General features: G+C 45.0%; 1 protein-coding gene across 2 annotated transcripts in view; it reads right to left on the bottom strand.

Annotated features, from left to right (window-relative positions):
• The window catches only part of acap3a (ArfGAP with coiled-coil, ankyrin repeat and PH domains 3a), an 81,184-nt gene that overhangs the window by 5,611 nt on the left and 52,437 nt on the right, over nucleotides 1-23,136 (bottom strand). The window contains exons 5-20 of one of the 2 annotated variants that reach the window (XM_014135588.2): nucleotides 17,536-17,594; nucleotides 14,649-14,832; nucleotides 13,769-13,813; nucleotides 13,552-13,647; nucleotides 12,884-12,958; nucleotides 10,718-10,729; nucleotides 5,156-5,271; nucleotides 4,755-4,806; nucleotides 4,193-4,293; nucleotides 3,845-3,956; nucleotides 3,420-3,628; nucleotides 1,724-1,888; nucleotides 1,287-1,504; nucleotides 1,035-1,136; nucleotides 805-906; nucleotides 356-585 (exon numbers count right to left, since the gene is read on the bottom strand). In XM_014135588.2, coding sequence (XP_013991063.1) covers nucleotides 356-585; nucleotides 805-906; nucleotides 1,035-1,136; nucleotides 1,287-1,504; nucleotides 1,724-1,888; nucleotides 3,420-3,628; nucleotides 3,845-3,956; nucleotides 4,193-4,293; nucleotides 4,755-4,806; nucleotides 5,156-5,271; nucleotides 10,718-10,729; nucleotides 12,884-12,958; nucleotides 13,552-13,647; nucleotides 13,769-13,813; nucleotides 14,649-14,832; nucleotides 17,536-17,594 — 1,878 coding nt within the window. Of the gene's footprint in view, nucleotides 1-355; nucleotides 586-804; nucleotides 907-1,034; nucleotides 1,137-1,286; nucleotides 1,505-1,723; nucleotides 1,889-3,419; nucleotides 3,629-3,844; nucleotides 3,957-4,192; nucleotides 4,294-4,754; nucleotides 4,807-5,155; nucleotides 5,272-7,005; nucleotides 7,751-10,717; nucleotides 10,730-12,883; nucleotides 12,959-13,551; nucleotides 13,648-13,768; nucleotides 13,814-14,648; nucleotides 14,833-17,535; nucleotides 17,595-23,136 lie in introns of those variants that run through there. The other variant, NM_001173659.1, reaches the window with a different exon arrangement.

Here is a 23,136-nt window from a genome sequence, read left to right as displayed (position 1 = left end):
CGCATATAAAATGTGGCAGAATATTGTGGTCAGTAAAAAGCACAAGCTGACACACACCCAAAATAGTTCGTAGAGGTGCTGACTAACGGAAGGTAAACTGTATAAAAATAATTACAGAAAGTTGCACACTCTAAATATGCCCCCAATATGTTGTGCATATTTAGAATATTGTGATCATGCATAGACATGCTGTATGGATAGATGCATGCATTCATGTATGTTGCAATGCTGTCAGTCGAGGCTACTGAAGAAGAATATTTCAGCAAGATGCCTCCAGCGCTATTCATCGTGAATGACAAGGACTGCCTTTGCCAGTGTACTAAGAACAAGCCGGCCTGTTTTTACAATGGCTCACCCCAATCACAGCCTGTATGAGTGGGCTCTTGCCATCATCCTCGTCGTTGACGGAGTTGACGTCAGCCCCGTGGGCCAGTGCCTCGGCCATGACGGGCAGGTTGCGTGCCTGGGAGGCCTTGTAGAGCAGCGCCCCAGGGTGGAGCTCACGCCTATCTTCCGGGTCCGACTGGGTCTCAGGCTCCGGCTCCATCTCAGCCTCTCCGCTAGAGTCCTCTGACACCTCACGCTCTGCAGAGAGACAGAAGCAGCAGAGTTACAAAACAACAGAACAACAACTGTGACAACTAGGATTCAATGCAACTTTATTTATCCCCTCAAGGGCAATTAAGAATGATTGAGATCAACTGTCAGGTTTTCTGAAAATGGCATTTCAAAACGATGGCTGAACATATATGTTGCAATTTTTTCCCCCCCATTCCATCAGTTACCCGTATGTGTTTCTCTTACCCTCCTCTGTGACACTGTCCACCACTGAGCCGAACACCAGGATGTCTGTGCTGCCGTCTGTACTGCCGCCCAGGCCACTGTCACTGCTCAGACCTGCAGGGCCAATAGGAGCCAAGCCATGGGCACGTTAGTGTTGCTTCTAGTTATTTCACATTACTCACCACAAAGGATTCAAGTATCTCTGTAGTTTAGGGTGTAGTGTTTGTATATTAGACGGGTAGGTAACTTACTACGAGGCCCAGATCCTGTGTCGAAGTAAGAGAAGAGATTGTCCAGCTCATCTGGACAAAACAGTGACTCTCGTCGGAACTTCCTCTCTAGAGCTGAAGCCGCTGTTAAGCACAAGGAGAGAATGTGTAAATGTTAAATGTCTTATGTACTGGGTTGTCATTGTCAACAGATGGTTAAGCACGATTGGGAATATGAATACAAAGATAAATAAAGGTATCCTTTCTCTAGTGGCAAGAGAGCAATTAGAGTACCTGAGGAGAGGGTGGCAGGGGAGGCGCTACCCAGCTCCTGGCGATATTTTCGTCGGGTCTTGGGCACTGTGGTGGCACTGTTGTGTCTCCGGCACTTCTTCACACTCCACCGGCGCGCTGACTTTCGCCCGCCGTTCACCAGCACCTCGGTGGCCCCCAACTTCTTCAGGAACTTCTTCTCCACGTACTTAGATTTGATCCACGCCTCCTTCTCTTGCCTGCAGAAGATAGCATGGAATATTGATTGATCACAATGACCCTAGCATCTAACCATCAAATATACACAGTTGCTCAGAGGACATTCCCAGTCTCCACCAATAATCTGGGGGGAAATAATTGATCATCTAAATATTCAAAGGGGAATAAAAAAATCAAAATAAAAAAATCCACAAAAAAAATCAGGTAGAGGCATTTGAATAGGGTGTGGCAGTTCTTACCTGGAACTTGAGGGCCCTGGTTTCTTCAGGCCCTGCTCCTCACATGCTCCCTCATAGATGTGGTTGATGACACTGTTTCCCAGCTCGCACATTAACTTGAGTAATTCAGGTTCCCATGAGTCCAACGTTAGAGAGCGCACCTTGGAGCAGTGAACCCCCAAACTCCTGCAACAGAGACAGAGACACAACAAGTCTTAAATTTGAATTTGAATCCTGTATGTCTTCAAGTTCCGTGGCTAGAATTATTATTGGGTAAGAAGCATTTTAAGTTAGTGTTGCTAACAACATGACGCACTTTTTTCCCCTTGCTTTGCTTTATAACAACATTAAGAAGGCAGACGTAATAGCCTCCCCTAATAAGCAACACAGGAAGCTCCATGACAGTTGAAAAGCTGCAGTAGGGGTTTCAAATCACACGGGCGTTATCCCCTTGGAAACAGAGTAGCTGCCCTCAATGTCATGCAAATCCCTGCTCCACCAACAAAACCTTTTGGTATCCAGGCAACTGCTGCGCGGCATGCCAAAATAAAAACTGTGAGAGATAGTGTGTCTGTGTCCCTCCGCCACTCTAATGGGAAACCTCATGTGATCTCATCTCAACACTGTGAGAAGACAGGCTCTAAGAGAAACAGATCATGCATATTCAGCAGATGGTCCAGAGGAGGTGGTGATTACATAAGCATTGATAATTGCTGCATCTCTGCAGTAAACCGTAAATGGAGGAAAACTTTCCCCATCTAGCCTAATGCTTGATAAATACCCTAGCGGGGTACAGCTATGATGAATGCAGTTCTAGAGTCAACAGAGCTACAGTATTAATTAAGGACAGACAGGTATTAGACAGGAATCTTCAGCTTGCTTTGGAATGGTTAGTCAACAATTGCGTACTTTCACCATTAAAGGGATGCCATTATATTCAGAGTGTCTCAGTGCTATGGGGCTTATCGTCTAACTCCCATCCTGTCTACTCACTCAATGAGCTCTCCCAATCAAACACAGCGTGATCCCATAAGTAGAGTTAAGCAGCCTAGCCACAAGTAAACCCAGCGGGGGTGTGGCAGAATGTGCCCTATACTAGCAGTTGACAAGGAAAGGCTAAGGCACCCTTTTGGTCATTGGGACTCTTTCATATTCTCAGAGCCAAGAGACCAGCACATGGTGGAAACATGGACTGAAACAGTCACAAGTGACCCCTTAAATCACCCCTCGCCCTACGCTACAATCTGCTGCTACTACATTACATCCAATGATCTACAACCAAAAGTAGCTTAGGTCTAGAGTAGACCATACAACAGTATGCGTGGCCAGTGTAGTATGCCTTTATGTAGTTGCTCTCGGCAGGCCAAGCTAGCTATACAAAACTTATACTAGCTAATATATAGCTAACCTTTTTCGAGCTAATATATTTTGAATATAACTCATAAGACTGTAGCTTTTATTATGCTCTATATAAACTGAGGTGACTCAGATGTCTCCAGTCCACCCAGACACAGTGCCTGTGGATGCTGGAGCAGGATGCCCTGGCCTCCATACAAACTGACATTACCTGTGGATGCCGGAGCAGGATGCCCTGGCCTCCATACAAACTGACATTCCCTGTGGATGCCGGAGCAGGATGCCCTGGCCTCCATACAAACTGACATTACCTGTGGATGCCGGAGCAGGATGCCCTGGCCTCCATACAAACTGACATTACCTGTGGATGCCGGAGCACTCGATGCAAAGCAGGATGCCCAGGTTGATGGAGGCCCAGCGCGGGTCAGCCTGGCCACAGTCACAGCAATACTCGTTGCCCGGGAGACACTGGATGCGGTGCAGAATACTCTCCCCCCTCATGCTTCGCTCCCGAGGCTCATTGGCCGAGTCGATACTGCTGACAGACGGTGAGGCGGTCCTGTCCAGACGCTAGTGGTGAGAAGAGACATGCGCACATGGTAAACAGAGCATAACAAAGAGAGGCATGGATCATTCTCTGAGGCATAAGACTCTTGATTTTAGATATCTCACAAATAACTATCACTTCATGCAAGCATATAAGCTTATAAATGACGTGTCGTGATGAAAAAGTGAAAAGAATATCATCGTTTATTTGACAGTTATGTTTTAGATAGATGGACTTACCTCGACATAATGGTAGTCTGGGCTCTCCCTGTATGCTGAGGCAATGCTGGCCTGCACTGCTTGGATCCAGGCTAGCCGAAGCTTCTCTGACTCCGCCTGGAGCATACAGCTCCTGTAGAATGGAAAGACAGCCCCATATTACAACACACAGTCTCTCAACAGTACAAAACTATAGCCCATTGGCCCTCTTAGAAGAAGAATGCTTTAGAAGAAATCTTAAATGGACAGTTTAAGATTTCACCTCAAGGGATTTAAATAAATTGAATGCATGTGTAAGACAAATCCATTGGAACAAAGGTGAATTGAGTTAGTTCATTCCTTAATATAAGGGCACTAAGAAGAACATACTTGGTGGGGGAGACAACCTCGAAGCAGAACCTCCTCTCGATGTCCTCACAGGGCTTGACAGAGCAAAGCCTGAGGTCCTCCACCACCACCGTCAGGGAATCCTATTGGTCAGTAACAGTGAAAAAGGCCCGGTCAGTCAATCAGTTCAATTATTCATCACACCAAGATTATGTCCAATGTGTCCTGGAGTAAAGTAAGACATGTCATTTGGATTCCCAAGTTGAGCACCTTTTCCCTTTTAAACCAATGTGCACATGGGTACACTGACGCTCACAGTCTATATCCCACTATGGATTAATGTGATGGTCTATGTAAGGGTGTAGGATGGGGTTAACACACACAGCCATCTATCGTAGTCTTTGGACAGGACTCTGAGGAGTACCCTGTAAACGGTCCTCTGCCCTAATGCAGTCAGTGTTAAATGAGGGGAGGGTTGCATTTCGCCAATGTAGATCACTGTGACTTTCAGAGCAGCTCTATACCCCATTAAAGTTGCACTTAACCCCACCCCCCACCCCCCGGGGACCTATAGAGATGATAGCTGGTGGTTATGTGGACTAGCCTTCAGCTTCTTCTGATAGACCAGCTGACTGTTCTGGATGGAAAACCACCGCCTGGAAAACAAGAAATGAATAACAGATGGATGTTAAATGGATATGTTTCTACAGGCAGTATATATTACAGATCTCCACTATTTCCTACTATGTGAACTCACTGGAAATGGGGGTCTCTCTCTAACCAAGGTAACTCAATGCTAGCAAGTACGGCCATTGGTTTCCTAGTGAATAGACTGTATTTCTTTAGTTCCCTATGGTACGTCTTGAAATCCTATACAATATCCACAAAACATACCATTGCCAAGGTAGAGATCAAATCAACAGGATTATTGTCATACAGCATATATAGATTTGAAGCCAGAGTGTGGCTGGTTTAGTGATGGCTACTCGTCAGTCATCTAGTTACCTGTTCCAGGTCTTGAAAGCATTGCTGGCCCTCTTGAACAGGTACCCCTCCATCACCACGCCATTGGGAGCGTCCACGTTGAACAACTCCACCTTGGAGTCGTCATAGGAGAAGTCCTGTCAGAGTTGAGAGACAAAAGGGGACCCCAAGTTAACCCTGTTGCCACTCAACATAGGACAAATTGAGGGTATTTCACTGGTCAGTGAGGGAATGCATTTGAGAGGGACAGTGACTGAAGCAATGGTTGTCAAACTCCTCCTCGGGGAACCCCAGCCGTTCCATGTATTTGATCTATTCCAGAGCTGGTACACCCGATTCAATTTGTCAACAATCCCTTATAAAAAGGGGAATCAGGTGATAGTTCAGGGCTACAACATTGTGAAAAGTCTGGGGGTCCAAAGGAGAGGTTTGAGAAGCACTAAAGTGGAGTGTCTTCTGTCCTTTGTTGAACTATGTCATCACATAAGATCAGGATGTGATATAAGCCCTCCATGAAAGATGCATAGATTGTGCAGCCATGTTAACACAATTCACATGTGTGCGCATGTGATGGGAAAAGTGTTCCGTGCATCCTCACAGAGCAATTCACTGTGCCCTTTAGGAACTCCCATCTGAGATGTTCACTGTGACGCAAATGGTTGTGTAAGCATCTTCTGGCTGAAGAGAATTACTACCCCCCCTACCCTTTTCACAGATTCTTCATTTACACCAACTACACAGTGAAAGGCAGCTACTTGAGGTTCAGTGTCCTAGTGCAGTCCGTCGGTTCAAGTCTCAGCTGAATCATGAATCATTGTGCCAAGTCAGACAGTAACTTGGGTTTAATTTAGATAGTAGTAGCTATGACGTGCATCATTCTTGAGATAAAGGCATGTCTCACAACACAGACCAACATGTACAAAACAGCGACCATGCCTTCAACAGAAATAAACATACATTTTAGTGCCTGTGTTTTGTTGGGCCCATTAACCACATTATACCACAGTGGTAAAGCTTCCTCTGCCAACACAATTGTCTCATTAGTGAATAGAGTCTTGATGAAAGAGGTCTCAGAGAAGGAATATGGTGGTCCTTTGTGAGACGAATGTTAAGAAAGAATCTAAGTATTAGATTAGAATCATTTGATGTCCTGAAACTTTGCCTGTGACACCCACCCACGGACAGGTGAATAGGTACAGAACGTTGATCTAGCTTCAGTTTGGGTTCTTTTTCATGACAAATACACAAACAACATATTGAACACAATCTTCCCATCGTGGTCAAGTACCATCTGAATAATGAGTTCTCTAATGAAAAGCATTACACGGTGAAGGTTTTGACGACTCTGTCCATTCTGTCATTTCTCTCTTTTAGGATGATTCAGAATAGCTCCATAGCTGACCTAGATAAACGAACGCCAGCGACGGTGCACACAGTCAGATCCCATCAGACACTGTGATCAGTTGAGTTTCATAACAGGGTATTAGCAGCACTGAGCAGGGCAGCACACCATTAACTACTAGTCACTCCGTGTTTGTATAATACAACTACTTCTTAAAATCGCTCATTTTGACATGCACAAATATGCATTGTACAATTTGTTGTTACAGTCTGATCTTACAATGTGTTGCTGTTTACCATAAATTAGCCTATTTCTAATATGCTGTTCAATACTCCATCAAGTCATGACACAAATGAAAAACAATCATTTTTTTATGACACACAAAAATATCCATATTCAAATGATGGGTCTCCTCTCTTCACAAAAGGTAAACTCTCCATAAAGCAACATAATGCAAATGCAATCAAAACAATACAGAGTAGAAGTGAAATAAATGATTAACAGACTACAAAATAAAAGCTCAACCCACCAGAGTGTGGTCCAACCTTCCAAATATCTTCATTTTCAAACGTTTCAAATTATCCAGCATTGGACATGTAAATAGGCAAACAAAAATATAAAAGAAAATATAGGAACTCTAATCAAATGCTCAGTGAATAGGCATCTCTGTCGAGTTGCAAACGAAACGTCCGTTAAGTCCTCTGATCGCTGAACACTGAACAAATCTGCGACTGTTAGTACCGCATCGTGAATAATTACCCTATACAGACATGTGCGCGCTCCACAATAGCACCTGCCTGCTGCCGTCACTGTGTGGGTCTTTGGATTAGATCTTATTATCATACAGCTGCCAGTTTATTCGCGGAACGTCGAACTTCAAAATCAGAGTTGCCTTCAGTCGCTCTAGACCCAAAGACGTGCAGTTTGTTAAAGTGACACCAGAATCCACGCTGCGCTGTTTGGACACTTTTACGACTCCTCAACACTCGGACCCCGTGCGTGTTCTGCAGCGCGCAATAAATGGAGCCCGGCCCAAGTCCCTATGATTCCATCTGGCAACCAGCCCAGTTAATCAAGCAATCACCACTGAGAAGCTATGAGACTTTGCCATCGACCCGAACAAAAAGTAAACTAACTAAATGCAAGCCACTACAGAAAACATGCCAGTAGCAGCACATTTACCATATAGTGTAGTCTACACAAATATGCACTTATCAATTAGTCCAGTAGCCTTCAAGAATGTTTATCCTTACCATAAACATAATGCCATTAGAGTAACCCAACACATGTTATGAAAAAGGGAAGCAAATATTTCCTGTATGGAGGCTAACCGAACAATAAAGGCCATTCATTATTCATGATCTGGCATCATGCAGAGGGGAAATGACTGGCGGTAAATAATTCAACAAGAATAGAAACGAGCATCTTGTTAGCAATGTAGTCAGGTGGGCCACCGTGTTAAAAAACCAAGAGACAGCAAATGGTTCACAATAAAGGCTACTTTAACTTAATTTGATTTATTTATTTACTGTTAGAGCTTTGTTGTGTCCCCTAACTTAGCACCCTAAACTTAGGTTAAATGAGCTGATCCTTGTCTGGATGCTAGCAGCAGCGGAGCTGTGCCAGATGAGGGGGATTGGGAGCTGTGGAATGTGATAGGACATCGAAGGGGCAACAGCAGCCTGTGAGATAGTCAGACATAGAGTTGTGTATCATGGCTCTGGTCAGACATATTACACCAATTAGTAGGCGTAGATAACTCAAAATGAATCTATTTACTGGTGCAATCCCATTTGTGCTTTATTTGATAAGTCAATTATTGAAAGGAGACTAGAATGGATGTTGGATGATGTTGCAATCCATGCTGGTGAAAACCGTTCATTCCAGCAGCCATGTTCCGCAGAGGTCAGAGGTCATAGACTACTGAGTACAGAGCTGTAAGAAGTTATAGGACAAACTAAGGACATATTTATGTAACTTTGAGAAGGAACCCCTCAACACTCTCCAATATCAAAGGCCTGGGTCTCCATCGGTCAGAGCAAAGCAATGTGGGTGTCCGACTCTCCACAGGCTTTCCTCTGGACCGACAACAAGGCCCACTATTGATGTACTCTGCCATTACCCCCTCCCTTGGATATTGGATAGAGAGAGACTCTGCTTGACTGAAATGCGAGTGTTTAAGATATTAAGATCTCATTCTCATCACGAGCATCTTAGGATCCCTTGGTTAAGTATGTGCTAAGTTCCCTTGGAAAACCCCTCTCTGATATTGTTCCAAATACGACTTAAGGGGAGAGAATTTCAGGACTATCAAGGGGTGGCAGTTTGCGGCTGAATGGGTAATAAAATTTGCCCTTTAGCCTCCTGAGTGTGTTCTTGCCCTAAGCCATTTGAGACGGTTTACACAGAAATAAGTTGCCACTTTTTACAACGGTTATTTATTCATGTCTATGTACTCATTCACCTCAGCAGTATATATGCCATTCGACGGTCCAGTCTCAACAGCAATCACAGCAGTGTGTGTGGCCTACATCATGCAGCTGATAAAAAATATACATAGATACTACAAGATGGAGATTTTGATCAGGATCAGCCGAAGCTCATGTCAAATGAGGCAAGAACACACTAAAGTCAACTACACTAAACTAAACAGACTAGGGAGGAACGTCCTGATATCTCACCCACCTGGTAAAGGGAAAGGGGGATACCTAGTCAGTTGTACAACTGAATGCATTCAACTGAAATGTGTCTTCCGCATTTAACCCAACCCCTCTGAGACACGTATGCCCCCTCACTCTTTGCCACATGGGCCCTGGCCAGGACAGGACAGTTGGTGGCACTGATAAGCCAGTCTGTCTGCAGTCACATACTACACCACTATTGTCTGCAGCCAGCAAGGATCCTCTTGTCCCCTAATACCCGAGGTGTCATCTACCACTGACTAACCTGGCACCTTGCCTTACCAGCCCTAGCCTCAGTCCCACCCACAACACAACAGCCTGTCTGACCTAATCCGGAGCCCCACCTGGTTTATTTAGCGCTCTCTTCGCTGTTGCCACGAGAAACAGTTACCATGGAACCGAGCCCATCTTGAGTTTGTGGACACTGTACAACACTGGTGAAAAATAACTCCCACATTCTCATTCCCCGAACCACGACCTTCACAGACAAATTAGCCGATTAAGTCTTTGAAATCACAATCCTGCAATATACTGCTAATGCTTGTAATAGCCTAAAATATAAAAGATATTGTATCGAAACCTCAGGACTCCTGAAATCTGAATATTAAAGTACTGAAACGTTTTTTTTTATGATCAAAATGTATTTTTTTTATCAGCCTAGTTCATTATCAAGCTGTGTGCTAGAGGAACAGTAGCCTAGAATGTTGTGGTGGTACTGTATTAGTGTTGAGCTGGAGAGATCAAACTTGGCCGAGGACAGAATTCCTCTATTAAACCCACAGTTAGAAATGAATAAGACCTCTCAGGGGGTTGACATTTACAGGCTTTCTCTGCTCTGTTTACCAGAGACCTCTGGTCACACTTGGTGGCAGCACTTTATACTCATCTCTCTGCTGGTAATGTCAGGGGTGCCCCATTGCCCCATGTACCTTTACACAAGGGTTATTGCTCATGTCCAGATGTGATGAGAAGAACCATCAAATCCCTGTGATATTTAACCAGCTCAGAGCGGAGTATGACTTTAGGGAGGGGTGGGGAAGGGAACACAAAATGGTGCCCGTTGTAATAAGGCCACTACTGATTTGTCAAATGCCGTAGATGAGCTAGAAGGTGATGCTTGAAGTGGTGTGATAACAAACACATTTCCCAATAGTATGAAATTAAGAACAAATATCCGTCAAAAAGTCCATCAATAAGATTCAACCTTTCTTTGCCTCAGGGAATCTACAAAACATCCAGACAATCATTCAGCAGAACACGACTGAACAGAAGAGAAGAAATGAGAACAGAGCCATCCACTTCAGAACAAACGACTGACTGTATATGCTTTACTGTCCTATGCTATGCCTATAGCAGTCAGAGCTGAGGATCTGATTGTGTCATATAAATGATTCACAGAGTACTGTTGTATGCCTCTGCAGCCCCACACACTAGTGCTTAAGATAACTTCAAAGGGGTTGGCTAATGTTCTCCAGAGGCACTTCTGAGCTGTGCTGTACGTCTGCATCAGTCTCTCACAAGAAGCAGACAACAAGCATGTGAAGTATAAAATGTACTCACCTGCATCAGAGTCTGGTAGAGCAGATCGCAGCATGGTTAGAGAGAGAGCGAGAGAGAGAGAGAGAGAGAGAGGGCAGCATTATAACATGCAAGAGGACATAGCAGACCAATTGGGGGGTGATAATACAATGATCTCAACTGCTTCATTGTACCTCAGATTATAATTCTATTTATTGGCCTTCCAGCATCTCATAATCTGACTCTAGAAGACAGTGTCCCTGATATTTGAGCTCCTCTTTAAAATGACCAGCCCTATAAAAACACAGCCTACATTTTATTTGTGACCAGATGCTGACATTATTCTCACTGGCAAACATGCTCACAAACTACCACTTTCCAATGGAGTGTGTTAGTTTGATGCTTGCATCAAGAAAAAAAACTGGTTTTCAGGCATAAACAGATAAAAAACTGCTAGGCCCTTATCCAATCTGCCACCTCCTATTTCTCTGTCTGTGTCCAGACTACAGGCAGTGGCCTGGTGATAAATAGGGTGTCCAGGGTTGCCTGTCTAGCTGCCTGCATGACTGTCTGCATGGCTGTCTCCCTGGCTGTCTGCAGGCGGATGGACAGATGGCCACTGATCCTTCCTGAGGTAAGTATGTATTGTTCCTGGGGCTCAGTACCCTGAGACTGGAGACTGCAGTGTCTCATTCATATGGAGATCGTGAGGACCTCAGGAAGTCCCACTCAACAAGCCAGGGATTATTCATTCACAACCAGAACAGGACTAGACTGGTCCCAGATCTGTTTGTGGTTGCCTTGCCAACTCACGGTAATTGTCGTAGAAGTTGGGAGGATAGCACAATTTTTTTCCCTTCTAATTTCAACTCGCCCCAAATGTATCTGTCTGTTTTCTGCCAGTTTCACAGCAAACTGACAGCCCGCAGACGGATACATTTGGGTCAGTAAATATAGCATGGCACAGTGGACCTGCATCTGAGACTTAAATTATCCATTAAAGCACTAAAACAACATCAGAGGCACTATGGCTACGTCTACGTCTACGCCCTAACTGTGTGTTTAAAAAAAAAAGTGGGTTCTCTCCGTTCTGTACTCCTAGGCTGCGTTTACACAGGCAGCCCCATTTCGGATATTTTTCTCCACTAATGGGTGTTTTGACCAATCACATCAAATCTTTTCACATCTGATCTTTTTCGGAGCTGAACGGATTGGTCAGAAGACCAATTCGTGGGAAAAAAAATATCCGAATTGGGCCGCCTGTGTAAACGTGTACGGAATGGAGAGAACCCACATTTCAAATGTCAGCACAAAAAAAAAACACAGTTCGAGCCACAAATCTCAATGATTAGCTAGCCTAGCATACACCAAAATTGCTGAACATTCTTATTTACAGTGGACAACACTGGGATTAGCCTCTTAAAAACACTTAATTCCACTTGATTTAACGGTTAAACCAACGACTGGCCTTTCTGAGGCAGACTAATCAAACGCTGACCAGTCTCCTCCCTAATCCCCCAGTCATAACAGTAGCCAGGTGGTGAACTCAGGATTGGAGGGAGCTCTCATGTGTTTCCTAAACCACAGCCAAACTCCCAGCCTAGTCCCAACACAGACATGGCCAACTCACAGAAGACTATCCTAACCCTGGTCCCCAGCAACTCTTCCATCATTATCAAGCACTGAGTGGAGCACGGCGCATAACAGAAGGGCATCAAACACCTGCAAACCATGTGTTTGATGTATTTGATCAAATCGTATTGGTCACATACACGTGTTTAGCAGATGTTATTGCGGGTGTAGCAAATTGCTTGTGTTTCTAGCTCCGACAGTGCAGTAATATCTAACAAGTAATATCTAACAATTTCACAACAATACACACAATACACATAAATCTAAGTAAAGGAATGGAATTAAGAACATATAAATATATGGACGAGCAACGTCAGAGCAGCATAGACTAAGATACAGTAGAATAGAATTCAGCATATACATTCTTTATTCATTTACACGAGCCCGTTCTCCCCAATTTAAAGTGCCACCAACTTCCTGTGTTATCAAGCCATAGATGCGCGGTGCATGGCAACGAAAGAGAAGTCATGGCTATGGCACATACAATATGCAACCAGGCTAGCAAACTCAAGATTCCCCAGACCCGGGCAACTTCCAGAGGAGAAACAGAAAGAGTGAAATAGCTGCTTGCTTTACCCTCTGCTGTATGGTGGCGTGCTTGTGTTCCATATCCCTCTTCTCCATTGCCGAGTCAATCACCAACTGATCCAACTGGAAACAAGATTTACAAAACACACATGACGTTGATCACATAGCTGAGATTTGTGGGTGGAGAAGAGGTTAAGCCAAGGAATGTCCATGGAAGCGCCTCATTTTAAGCATAGGTAATTCCAACGTGAAAGAATAGCCGTCAGACAGAGTGGAGCTCAGAAACGGACTGCAACACTTTGAACTAGCAGCGTCCAAACACGGGGATGTGCGAGAGGTCAATGTTTTGTCATGAAGCGCCTGATCAAGTCTGTCTCACTCTTCTGCATACTGGACATGTGAGAGGATACCATGCTGCTGAAGTCTTTGGCTAACAGTATATCTGCTACATCTACCACCCAGCACATTCAGGGATTTTCAACAGAGAATGTCCCTGGTTTCACACAGTCAAATCAGAAGGCTAATGCACTGTTATGTTAACAGACAGCGCAACAGCGGACAGAGCATCGGTGACGCAACTCTGCCTGGGTCGATATTTTCAATCGGAACCAATCCAATACCAATCAGGAACCAGGGTTTAGGGCCTGACGGAGCAGCAAAGCGGTAGGCTGGCCGTGGCTCTGGATGAGGCCGGTGAGGGTGATAGTGATGCTCACCTCAGCAGCCAGCTTCTTCATGTAGGGGTCAATCTCATCCAGCAGGTTGTAGCCCTGCTGAAAGAGGGAGTACTGGGCATGCATGAAGGACAGCATCTGCAGGGGAAACAGAGACAGACAGAGGAATACAAGCAATCTATTATTGGTATGTTTTTAACAACAGCAAAACACTGAGCTGTACTCCATGTTGTTGGGACTGATCGCTAAGGGCACTTACAGCATCTAGGATCTCAAACTTCTTCTTGGCTTGAAGGACGTTAATCTGCAGGATGGGAGAGAAGTGGGTAACAGTGAGTAGTAATATGGTATGTTACAACACCACCAGAATCAGCCTGATCTGATACTACTGTGCTGTGCATTGAAACATCTCCCTCTTGTGGACAATAGTTACATTTCACTGATGTCAGAACAGTGACCAACCGTTTACGACACTAGAGAGCTGTGCTGCATGTCTCGCAGCTTTCATGTATGTTATGAACAAAATAACATAACATCAACATGATACTGTAATGACCTTTACATGAACCAATTATGGACACATTGTTGACATTTAAGAAGAAAAAACATTCATTCAGCTCATTGGCTATCTTAATGAATGATGCAAACCTAAATTAGATCTTGCGCTACATTTGAGAGGTCACTAGAGTACATCTCCAGACACAACCGTGACCTTCTCTGCCTTCAGCCAATTAAAACCAAACAGGGTCACACACACACACACACACACACTGCAAAATTAGAGCAGAGAGGACGTTAGTGCCGGGAGACATACTACAGACAGAGGGAGCCACAGAGATCACACCACATCAGTTCTCTTTTTCTAAAGATAGATGTAGTAGCTGTCTGGAGACTGAGTGGAGAGGAGACAACATGTGTGCATGCAGAGCTAAAACCATGCTGAACCACAATATGCGACTACAATTTCCTAACTGAGTACAATGCCATAGCTACTGTACCAGCATCTTTAAGGGCCTGCCATTGAATTCACTAATCCAATTGGTATTTTATTCTATTCTAGACCTACAGAATTCAAAGGCATCTAATCTGTCTAAATTCCTGTTGTCATATATCCCTGGTTACGGTTCTCTATTGCTGACCTGAAGTACGTAGTCGAGGGCCAGGTGTCGGAAGCACTTCCTGGTGATGCTGAGTGTTCCAGTGGCCTCCTCCACCTCGTGAGGTTTGTTCCTGGGGGCCTGGGCGTTCTTCACCTGGGCTATCTCCAAGTCCTCACGCACACGGTCAAAGTGCTTCTTGGTCTCCTTGAATTTACGGACATCCCTGAGAATGAGAAATTGGGGACACTGAGATTGGGTCCTAGAAACAACAGATACTTCATGTGATTTCTATAGTTGTACCTGAGCAGATAACAGGAGTAAAGGTGTCTGCTTGCTTTCCAGTCGAAACAGTTCAGAAGAGTTTGCGCATATATTGTTACAACATTTTTGGGATGCTTTTGTTCGTTTTGGACTTCGGGAAGGATTTTCGGGCACACAAAATGTTTCTCGAGTCTACGCCCCTTCGTCCATGATTGGTCAACTGTAGGGATTCTTCAATAGTTTTTGTTGTCATTCAATGAGACACGTCTCGTTTTCATGCACATTTTGTCTTTGAGATACAGTGAGGGAAAAAAGGATTTCATCCCCTGCTGATTTTGTATGTTTGCCCACTGACAAAGAAATGATCAGTCTATAATTTTAATGGTAGGTTTATTTGAACAGTGAGAGACAGAATAACAACAAAATAATCCAGACAAACGCATGTCAAAAATGTTATAAATTGATTTGCATTTTAATGAGGGAAATAAGTATTTGACCCCCTTTCAATCAGAAAGATTTCTGGCTCCCAGGTGTCTTTTATACAGGTAACGAGCAGCACACTCTTAAAGGGAGTACTCCTAATATCAGCTTGTTACCTGTATAAAAGACACCTGTCCACAGAAGCAATCAATCAATCAGATTCCAAACTCTCCACCATGGCCAAGACCAAAGAGCTCTCCAAGGATGTCAGGGACAAGATTGTAGACCTACACAAGGCTGGAATGGGCTTCAAGACCATCACCAAGCAGCTTGGTGAGAAGGTGACAACAGTTGGTGTGATTATTCGCAAATGGAAGAAACACAAAAAAACTGTCAATCTCCTTCGGCCTGGGGCTCCATGCAAGATCTCACCTCGTGGAGTTGCATTGATCATGAGAATGGTGAGGAATCAGCCCAGAACTACACGGGAGGATCTTGTCAATGATCTCAAGGCAGCTGGGACCATAGTCACCAAGAAAACTATTGGTAACGCACTACGCCGTGAAGGACTGAAATCCTGCAGCGCCCGCAAGGTCCCCCTGCTCAAGAAAGCACATATACATTCCCGTCTGAAGTTTGCCAATGAACATCTGAATGATTCAGAGGACAACTGGGTGAAAGTGTTGTGGTCAGATGAGACCAAAATTGAACTCTTTGGCATCAACTCAACTCGCCGTGTTTGGAGGAGGAGGAATGCTGCCTATGACCCCAAGAACACCATCCCCACCGTCAAACATGGAGGTGGAAACATTATGCTTTGGGGGTGTTTTTCTGCTAAGGGGGCAGGACAACTTCACCGCATCAAAGGGACGATGGACGGGGCCATGTACCGTCAAATCTTGGGTGAGAACCTCCTTCCCTCAGCCAGGGCATTGAAAATGGGTCGTGGATGGGTATTCCAGCATGACAATGACCCAAAACACACGGCCAAGGCAACAAAGGAGTGGGTCAAGAAGAAGCACATTAAGATCCTGGAGTGGCCTAGCCAGTCTCCAGACCTTAATCCCATAGAAATTCTGTGGAGGGAGCTGAAGGTTCGAGTTGCCAAACATCAGCCTCGAAACCTTAATGACTTGGAGAAGATCTGCAAAGAGGAGTGGGACAAAATCCCTCCAAGAGATGTGTGCAAACCTGGTGGCCAACTACAAGAAACGTCTGACCTCTGTGATTGCCAACAAGGGTTTTGCCACCAAGTACTAAGTCATGTTTTGCAGAGGGGTCAAATACTTATTTCCCTCATTAAAATGCAAATCAATTTATAACATTTTTGACATGCGTTTTTATGGATTTTTGTTGTTGTTATTCTGTCTCTCACTGTTCAAATAAACCTACCATTAAAATTATAGACTGATCATTTCTTTGTCAGTGGGCAAACGTACAAAATCAGCAGGGGATCAAATACTTTTTTTCCGTATACTGCACCAAATATCTTAGATGTAAAATTAAGACTAAGACCTTCTTGGCACAAACTTCAAAATTAATGGCAGATTTCTTGAGTTAGCTTAGATGAATTTTGACTATTTTGAGGAAGTGGATACTGGCTACGGTATCTCAAAAGTGACAAAAAGTACTATTACCGCTTTTTTCTAGTTTTTCAAGCAAATGTATTTTAAGGGAGTATGCGAACACACTCGTTGGCTAACCGCCAGCCGAACTGAAGCATGCTGATGCCTTCTACATGGTTGAAAATGACAATACTGTATAATATTATAATTGACAGATTCACTAAGGACTGGTATGTTGAATACATGGTTGAAAATGACAATACTGTTTGTGGTTGGAGGATTCATTAAGAAGAATTCAGTTTGATTGATAAATGTTCCTTATTCTCCCACCCAGATCACCCCAGTTCACCTTCCTATTGGTAGTGGGTAATAAATCCCTGAACTGTGGTTTCAGACTGCTGTCAGACTAGGGGTTTTCCCAGGAGGTTGTAGTTAAGACAAGAACAAGGGCAGGGTCATGACCCCTGACCTTTCCCAGGTAAAAGGCCCTGAGCCTCAGGATAGTTGTCTGCTTCCCGTTCTCTGATGAGCACTAACATCAAAAATCAGTAAAGTTTCATTCCCCTCAGGTAGGTCCCAGTCCACACAACGAGAGGCGGTGTGGGGGGGATCGTCTCAAGCTACCTAGCTATACCGGGGAGACAGTATGTGACAATGGAAGGAAGTTGTCTGAAACTTACTCTTTCACAAAGGTGTGTAACTGCTGCTTCACAGATCTCTGGGCTTGATCGAACAGAATCTGAAACACAAAATGAGTTTCCATTAACATGTGTTGATCAGGAGTGTGGAGTGAGATGTTCTGAGCTGGTGTGTAACTTATTTTGTGCCCACAATCGTAGATACTGAGAGGTTTCTGATTTTGCAGGGCTGTTGATGGTCCTTTAGTAAAATACGATCTCAACCAACAGGGGGCGATAAAGGACTGCCTTTATAACACTTGAATTCTCATTTGATTCAAAGCAAAATCGGAAATACAATAACACAAAATTGAGATCACCCTGTCCCATGCATACAAATACTGTGAGATGAATAACATTCATGTGCACACAAACACACTGAGACATGAGCACACACACACACACACACTACACCACAACTCATCTCCTTCATTCAAAATCCCCCCCTTTCCTCTCTTCTTCTGAGGACATTCACATTGATTGCTTCTGCCACGCTGCGGCTGCAGTAAAATAGGTCACTGGGGCAGAGAGGGAGGGAGGAAGGGAGCAAGAGAGGGAGTGAGGAAGAGCGGGGAGGAGGCTTTTGGTATAAATTTGACGGCACTGCAGATACAGAATCTATACCAGAGCTACAGAACAGTACATGGTGAAAAGACATGCAATCAAACAATTTGTTTTTCTCTGGTTTTGTCCATAAAACAATTGAATTTGATGTCGGTGTTTAGTAATTAGCAGGGTTAGGTCAGAAGTAGGGTGGATGGTGGCCCATCCTCTCTCTGACTGAGGGACAGAGTGATTGGTAGCTGGGACCCTTCCTGTGTTCGGATTAGAAGGCAGATTTTGGAGGATTTTTGGGAGACCATGTAAAGTGGTTCGACCAAAGCAAAGGCTCTCTTTTTGGATATGTTTCAACCCCCCAGGGTTCCAAAACCTGTTGCCGTCATGCTGAACCATGGTAGGATAGCTTTGGGCGTTTTTCATGACACAGTCTATCACTCATGTTAAAATCACGAGGCAATGTGGCCATGATCGGGTGCATATTTAAATAACTCTCTCTTTTATTAGTGTATACTACATCATCATCACAACTCAAGAGAAACCACATACAGTACTATAGCTATGGTGCATTCATTGAACAGAGCGTTGACTGATTTTATTACGTGGAAAAGAACATGACTGGGTATCAACATACAATTACAATGACGCCACAAGATGACCTTGTTAAGACTTCTAAGACTGCATACGTCGGCACGGCAAACCTGACACCACCATGAGACAAACCGGCTCACTTAAAAACATGTCATTTTGTTCAATTAAGACCAGAAGTTGTAACCACAACGCTACAAAGTGTGTACAGGTGTAATTAACAAGGTATAAGCTGTGTATTTTCACGGTTAGTTGTATTGCTCTATAAACTTCACTGGGTCCAAATAAGGCAATTCATGAGAGAGAGAGAGAGAGAGAGAGAGAGAGAGAGAGAGAGAGAGAGAGAGAGAGAGAGAGAGAGAGAGAGAGAGAGAGAGAGAGAGAGAGAGAGAGAGAGCAACAGAACAGTCCTTCCTTTTGGAAGCGTAGTGTTTCTCCCACCATAACAGGACCCAGCGCCCCTCTTGATTAACAACAAGAGTCTGCCTCATTCAACCAGCCATAAATATGCTAATCCGAAGGTTACACCTCACTGTGTCCAGTAAATATACTGCCTTTGATGCTTCTGGCCTTTCTTAAGGTTTGTGGGTTCGCTCTCAAATGAAGCGCCGTGTTAGGAGGCGGACGCCGACCACCCTTTGTCACTGTAAATCAGCAGAGCTTGGCAAAGCAGAGGGAAAACACTAAACAGCAATGTCTTTCGCTCTCTTTCTCTCGGTCTCTTCGCCTCTCGCTGTGTGTGGTGGATTGATTTGCTTTGCCTGATCCAAGTTAATAAGTCACAAAACAGCAAGTGATAATTGAAATTTTGTGTGACATTTCAGACACACGGACAAGCAAAATGCAATCAACAGGGCCTGGCAACAAACACCACTGTGTAAGTAAGGTGGGCTTGTCAGATTGGACACTCTGATGGGGCGTACGTCTGACATGTTGGTGTATAGTTGGGGAAGGTTTGAGGTGGATAACGTATTCTACAGAGTTTTAAATAGAGAGGTTTGTGGTTAACATCCCTACAGGTTGCTCTGTGTGTGTGTGTGTGTGTGTGTGTGTGTGTGTGTGTGTGTGTGTGTGTGTGTGTGTGTGTGTGTGTGTGTGCGTGCGTGCGTGCATGTGTGTGTTATGGAGACAGAAAAGTGCCGAGGGGTTTCCAAGCCCATCCCAGCCCGGCTCGGCGGTTTGTGGTTTGTGCAGCCTGTGACATTCCTGAGCTGCTTTGTGGTGACAGCAGCCTGTGTGTGGAGGCAGAGCGGCTGGAGATACATTGCCTTAATTAAGCCAAGATGCCACAGGTGCTCCCTGTTTGCGGAAAGAGAGAGAGAGAGACTGCCTGCTGGTTCACTGATCCATCTCCAAAGACAGAAACAGGGGGATGTGGATCGTTTCTACGGACTAGAAGAACAGGGAAATGTGAAACACACATCCTCTATGTCCTGAGAGTAGACCTCTAGAATGAGGGTGGGATCACAACTGCACTTACATAGGCACTTACATAGGCATGCTGGGACAGGGGGATATTTGATGCAATCAAAAGATTAGATAGCACCAATCCACTCAGCACCAAGCAATCCGATCCCTACTGTACTTATAGTAGATGGCTTTATCTATTTTGTAGTGAAATGCTGTATAGATGTGGTAAAGAGGTCAATGGAACTCAACCAAAACGATGGAAATTCCATGGAAACGTGTGGGGGAATGATGCCGTGGGGAAAAGATCCTGAATCTCCTCATTGCCCCCCAGCAAAATTAGCTTACATTTAGGCTGTTGTTTACATGTGTATTTCACACTATGTTGAGGCAAAAATCAGAGTATAATGCTGTATGGGTGTCAACCTCAACACATGTTCATGTCATCATCACCAATCAACTGCGTTACAGTTAAAAAAGACTTTGACGACCGCCACAGATTTCTCCATGCTAGCTATGCTACCAGTTTATACAAACGGGAGTTAGCATTTAGCAGTCAATTCTTCTAAACCGGATAAAGGACAACTTCTAAATGTTATCCAGTGAAAATAGCCAAATATATCTAAATCTGACTTTAGTAACCACATTGTGGGCCTCTTATTAAACATCAATCATGACTGATTTGACAAATATCCACTTGGTTAGATCAGATTTGTTGAATGTGCGCCTTTCCGGCGTCCTTCTTCTATCCCCCACGGTCTGCAGTCCATTGACCTCTTCACCACATCTATAGGCTAACCTTAGCACTAACTCTCTGCATGGAAAGGTTGCTGGAATGCTCTTGGTGGAATGCTAGATACCCACTCTGTCCTCTCATCAGTTAGCATGGCCAAGAAACCAGAACTTGGCATCCCACTTCAGAATTCTACTAATGTAGAGAATCCAGTCTAATCCAATCCCACTCCCCTGGACCAGTATCCAGAGAATGCCTACTGGCTGATCCTAACTTAAACATGATGGGAATCCTGCATGCCACTTCAGAATTTGACTAACGTAGAGAATCCAATATAAATGTAGCAGAACACCATTCCCCTGCCCTGGAACAGTATCCAGAGAATCCTGACTGGCTGATCCTAACTGGGAACGTGATGGGGATTGGAATGGGAATCCTGCCCATCACATCCTCATGCTTTGTCTACAGCTTCCAGCTCCAAAGCTCTGGATGGTCACGTTGCTGTACCCCCTGGTGATAATCCAGGGATTGTGTGTAAATAAATAGTGTTCAGTAACTGTTTTATTACATTAAGACTTGGCAATAAGCCCCCACATCCCCCAGTCTCTCCCCCAGTCTCTCCCCCAGTCTCTCCCCTAGTCTCTCCCCCAGTCTCTCCCCTAGTCTCTCCCCCAGTCTATCCCCTAGTCTCTCCCCTAGTCTCTCCCCTAGTCTCTCCCCCAGTCTCTCCCCCAGTCTCTCCCCCAGTCTCTCCCCCAGTCTCTCCCCAGTCTCTCCCCCAGTCTCTCCCCCAGTCTATCCCCTAGTCTCTCCCCTAGTCTCTCCCCCAGTCTCTCCCCTAGTCTCTCCCCAGTCTCTCCCCTAGTCTCTCCCCAGTCTCTCCCCAGTCTCTCCCCCAGTCTCTCCCCTAGTCTCTCCCCTAGTCTCTCCCCCCAGTCTCTCCCCCAGTCTCTCCCCTAGTCTCTCCCCAGTCTCTCCCCTAGTCTCTCCCCTAGTCTCTCCCCCAGTCTCTCCCCTAGTCTCTCCCCTAGTCTCTCCCCAGTCTCTCCCCCAGTCTCTCCCCAGTCTCTCCCCCAGTCTCTCCCCTAGTCTATCCCCCAGTCTCTCCCCTAGTCTCTCCCCAGTCTCTCCCCTAGTCTCTCCCCCAGTCTCTCCCCTAGTCTCTCCCCTAGTCTCTCCCCCAGTCTCTCCCCAGTCTCTCCCCCAGTCTCTCCCCCAGTCTCTCCCCTAGTCTCTCCCCTAGTCTCTCCCCTAGTCTCTCCCCCAGTCTCTCCCCTAGTCTCTCCCCTAGTCTCTCCCCCAGTCTCTCCCCCAGTCTCTCCCCCAGTCTCTCCCCCAGTCTCTCCCCCAGTCTCTCCCCTAGTCTCTCCCCCAGTCTCTCCCCTAGTCTCTCCCCTAGTCTCTCCCCCAGTCTCTCCCCTAGTCTCTCCCCCAGTCTCTCCCCTAGTCTCTCCCTTTCCTCACCCACATCGCTACCATTACCTCATTTCTAAAATAATGGATGTTAAGAGAGACAAAAGTACATCAATAATTCATCAAAAACTCAAATGTACTTTCACGCTTGAATGAAACAGTGACTATTTAACAATTGGCCCAGTTTTCCTTGATGATTTGTTGTTCTAGAAGACAGAGAAATATATTGTGAACCCCCTAGAGAAGAACAAACAGGCCTAGTTTCTGTGCTTAGAAGGGAGCTATACTTGGCTTGCTTGTGTCTTACTTCCAAGCAAACATAGCTTGTTTGTTCTGTTGTGGTGGTTGGCCTGGCCTGGCATAGTAACTGAATTAGCAGGAAGTGGAGAGAGAAGAGTGCCAGGGCGCTCCCTTTAGACATGTGTGCCTCCTTCAAGTGTATGTGTCTGTCTACCCACATGCATATGACTGTGAATATGGGTTATGAATATGGGTTATGAGGGCACAAGGGGTTGGCTGTGACCGGGGCAGTTGGCACTCAATGGTCCCACTTGTATGGGTCTTTTAGTAGTCTGGAGGGGTGCCCACAGTGGCAGCTGCCATGCCCTTCCACACACACACACACACACACACACACACACACACACACACACACACACACACACACACACACACACACACACACACACACACACACACACACACACACACACTTCATAGGGGATTGAGGGGCATGTCATAAGCTACAGATGTACCCCTCATCATTTCTTATTCATTAATCTCTTGCAACACTGCTGAATGGACACATGGAGGCTCAAGGCAACTTCAAAATGCTGCCCCTTTGTCGATAAGAAACCAAAGATGTAGCTTAAAGATGAAAACCTACAGTAGTTCAACAATGATGC

Source organism: Salmo salar, chromosome ssa13 (assembly GCF_905237065.1).
Source record: "Salmo salar chromosome ssa13, Ssal_v3.1, whole genome shotgun sequence".
Classification (NCBI taxonomy): Eukaryota; Metazoa; Chordata; class Actinopteri; order Salmoniformes; family Salmonidae; genus Salmo; species Salmo salar.
Note: the sequence above shows the minus strand (reverse complement) of the source record. Positions and strands in the feature narration are given on the sequence as shown.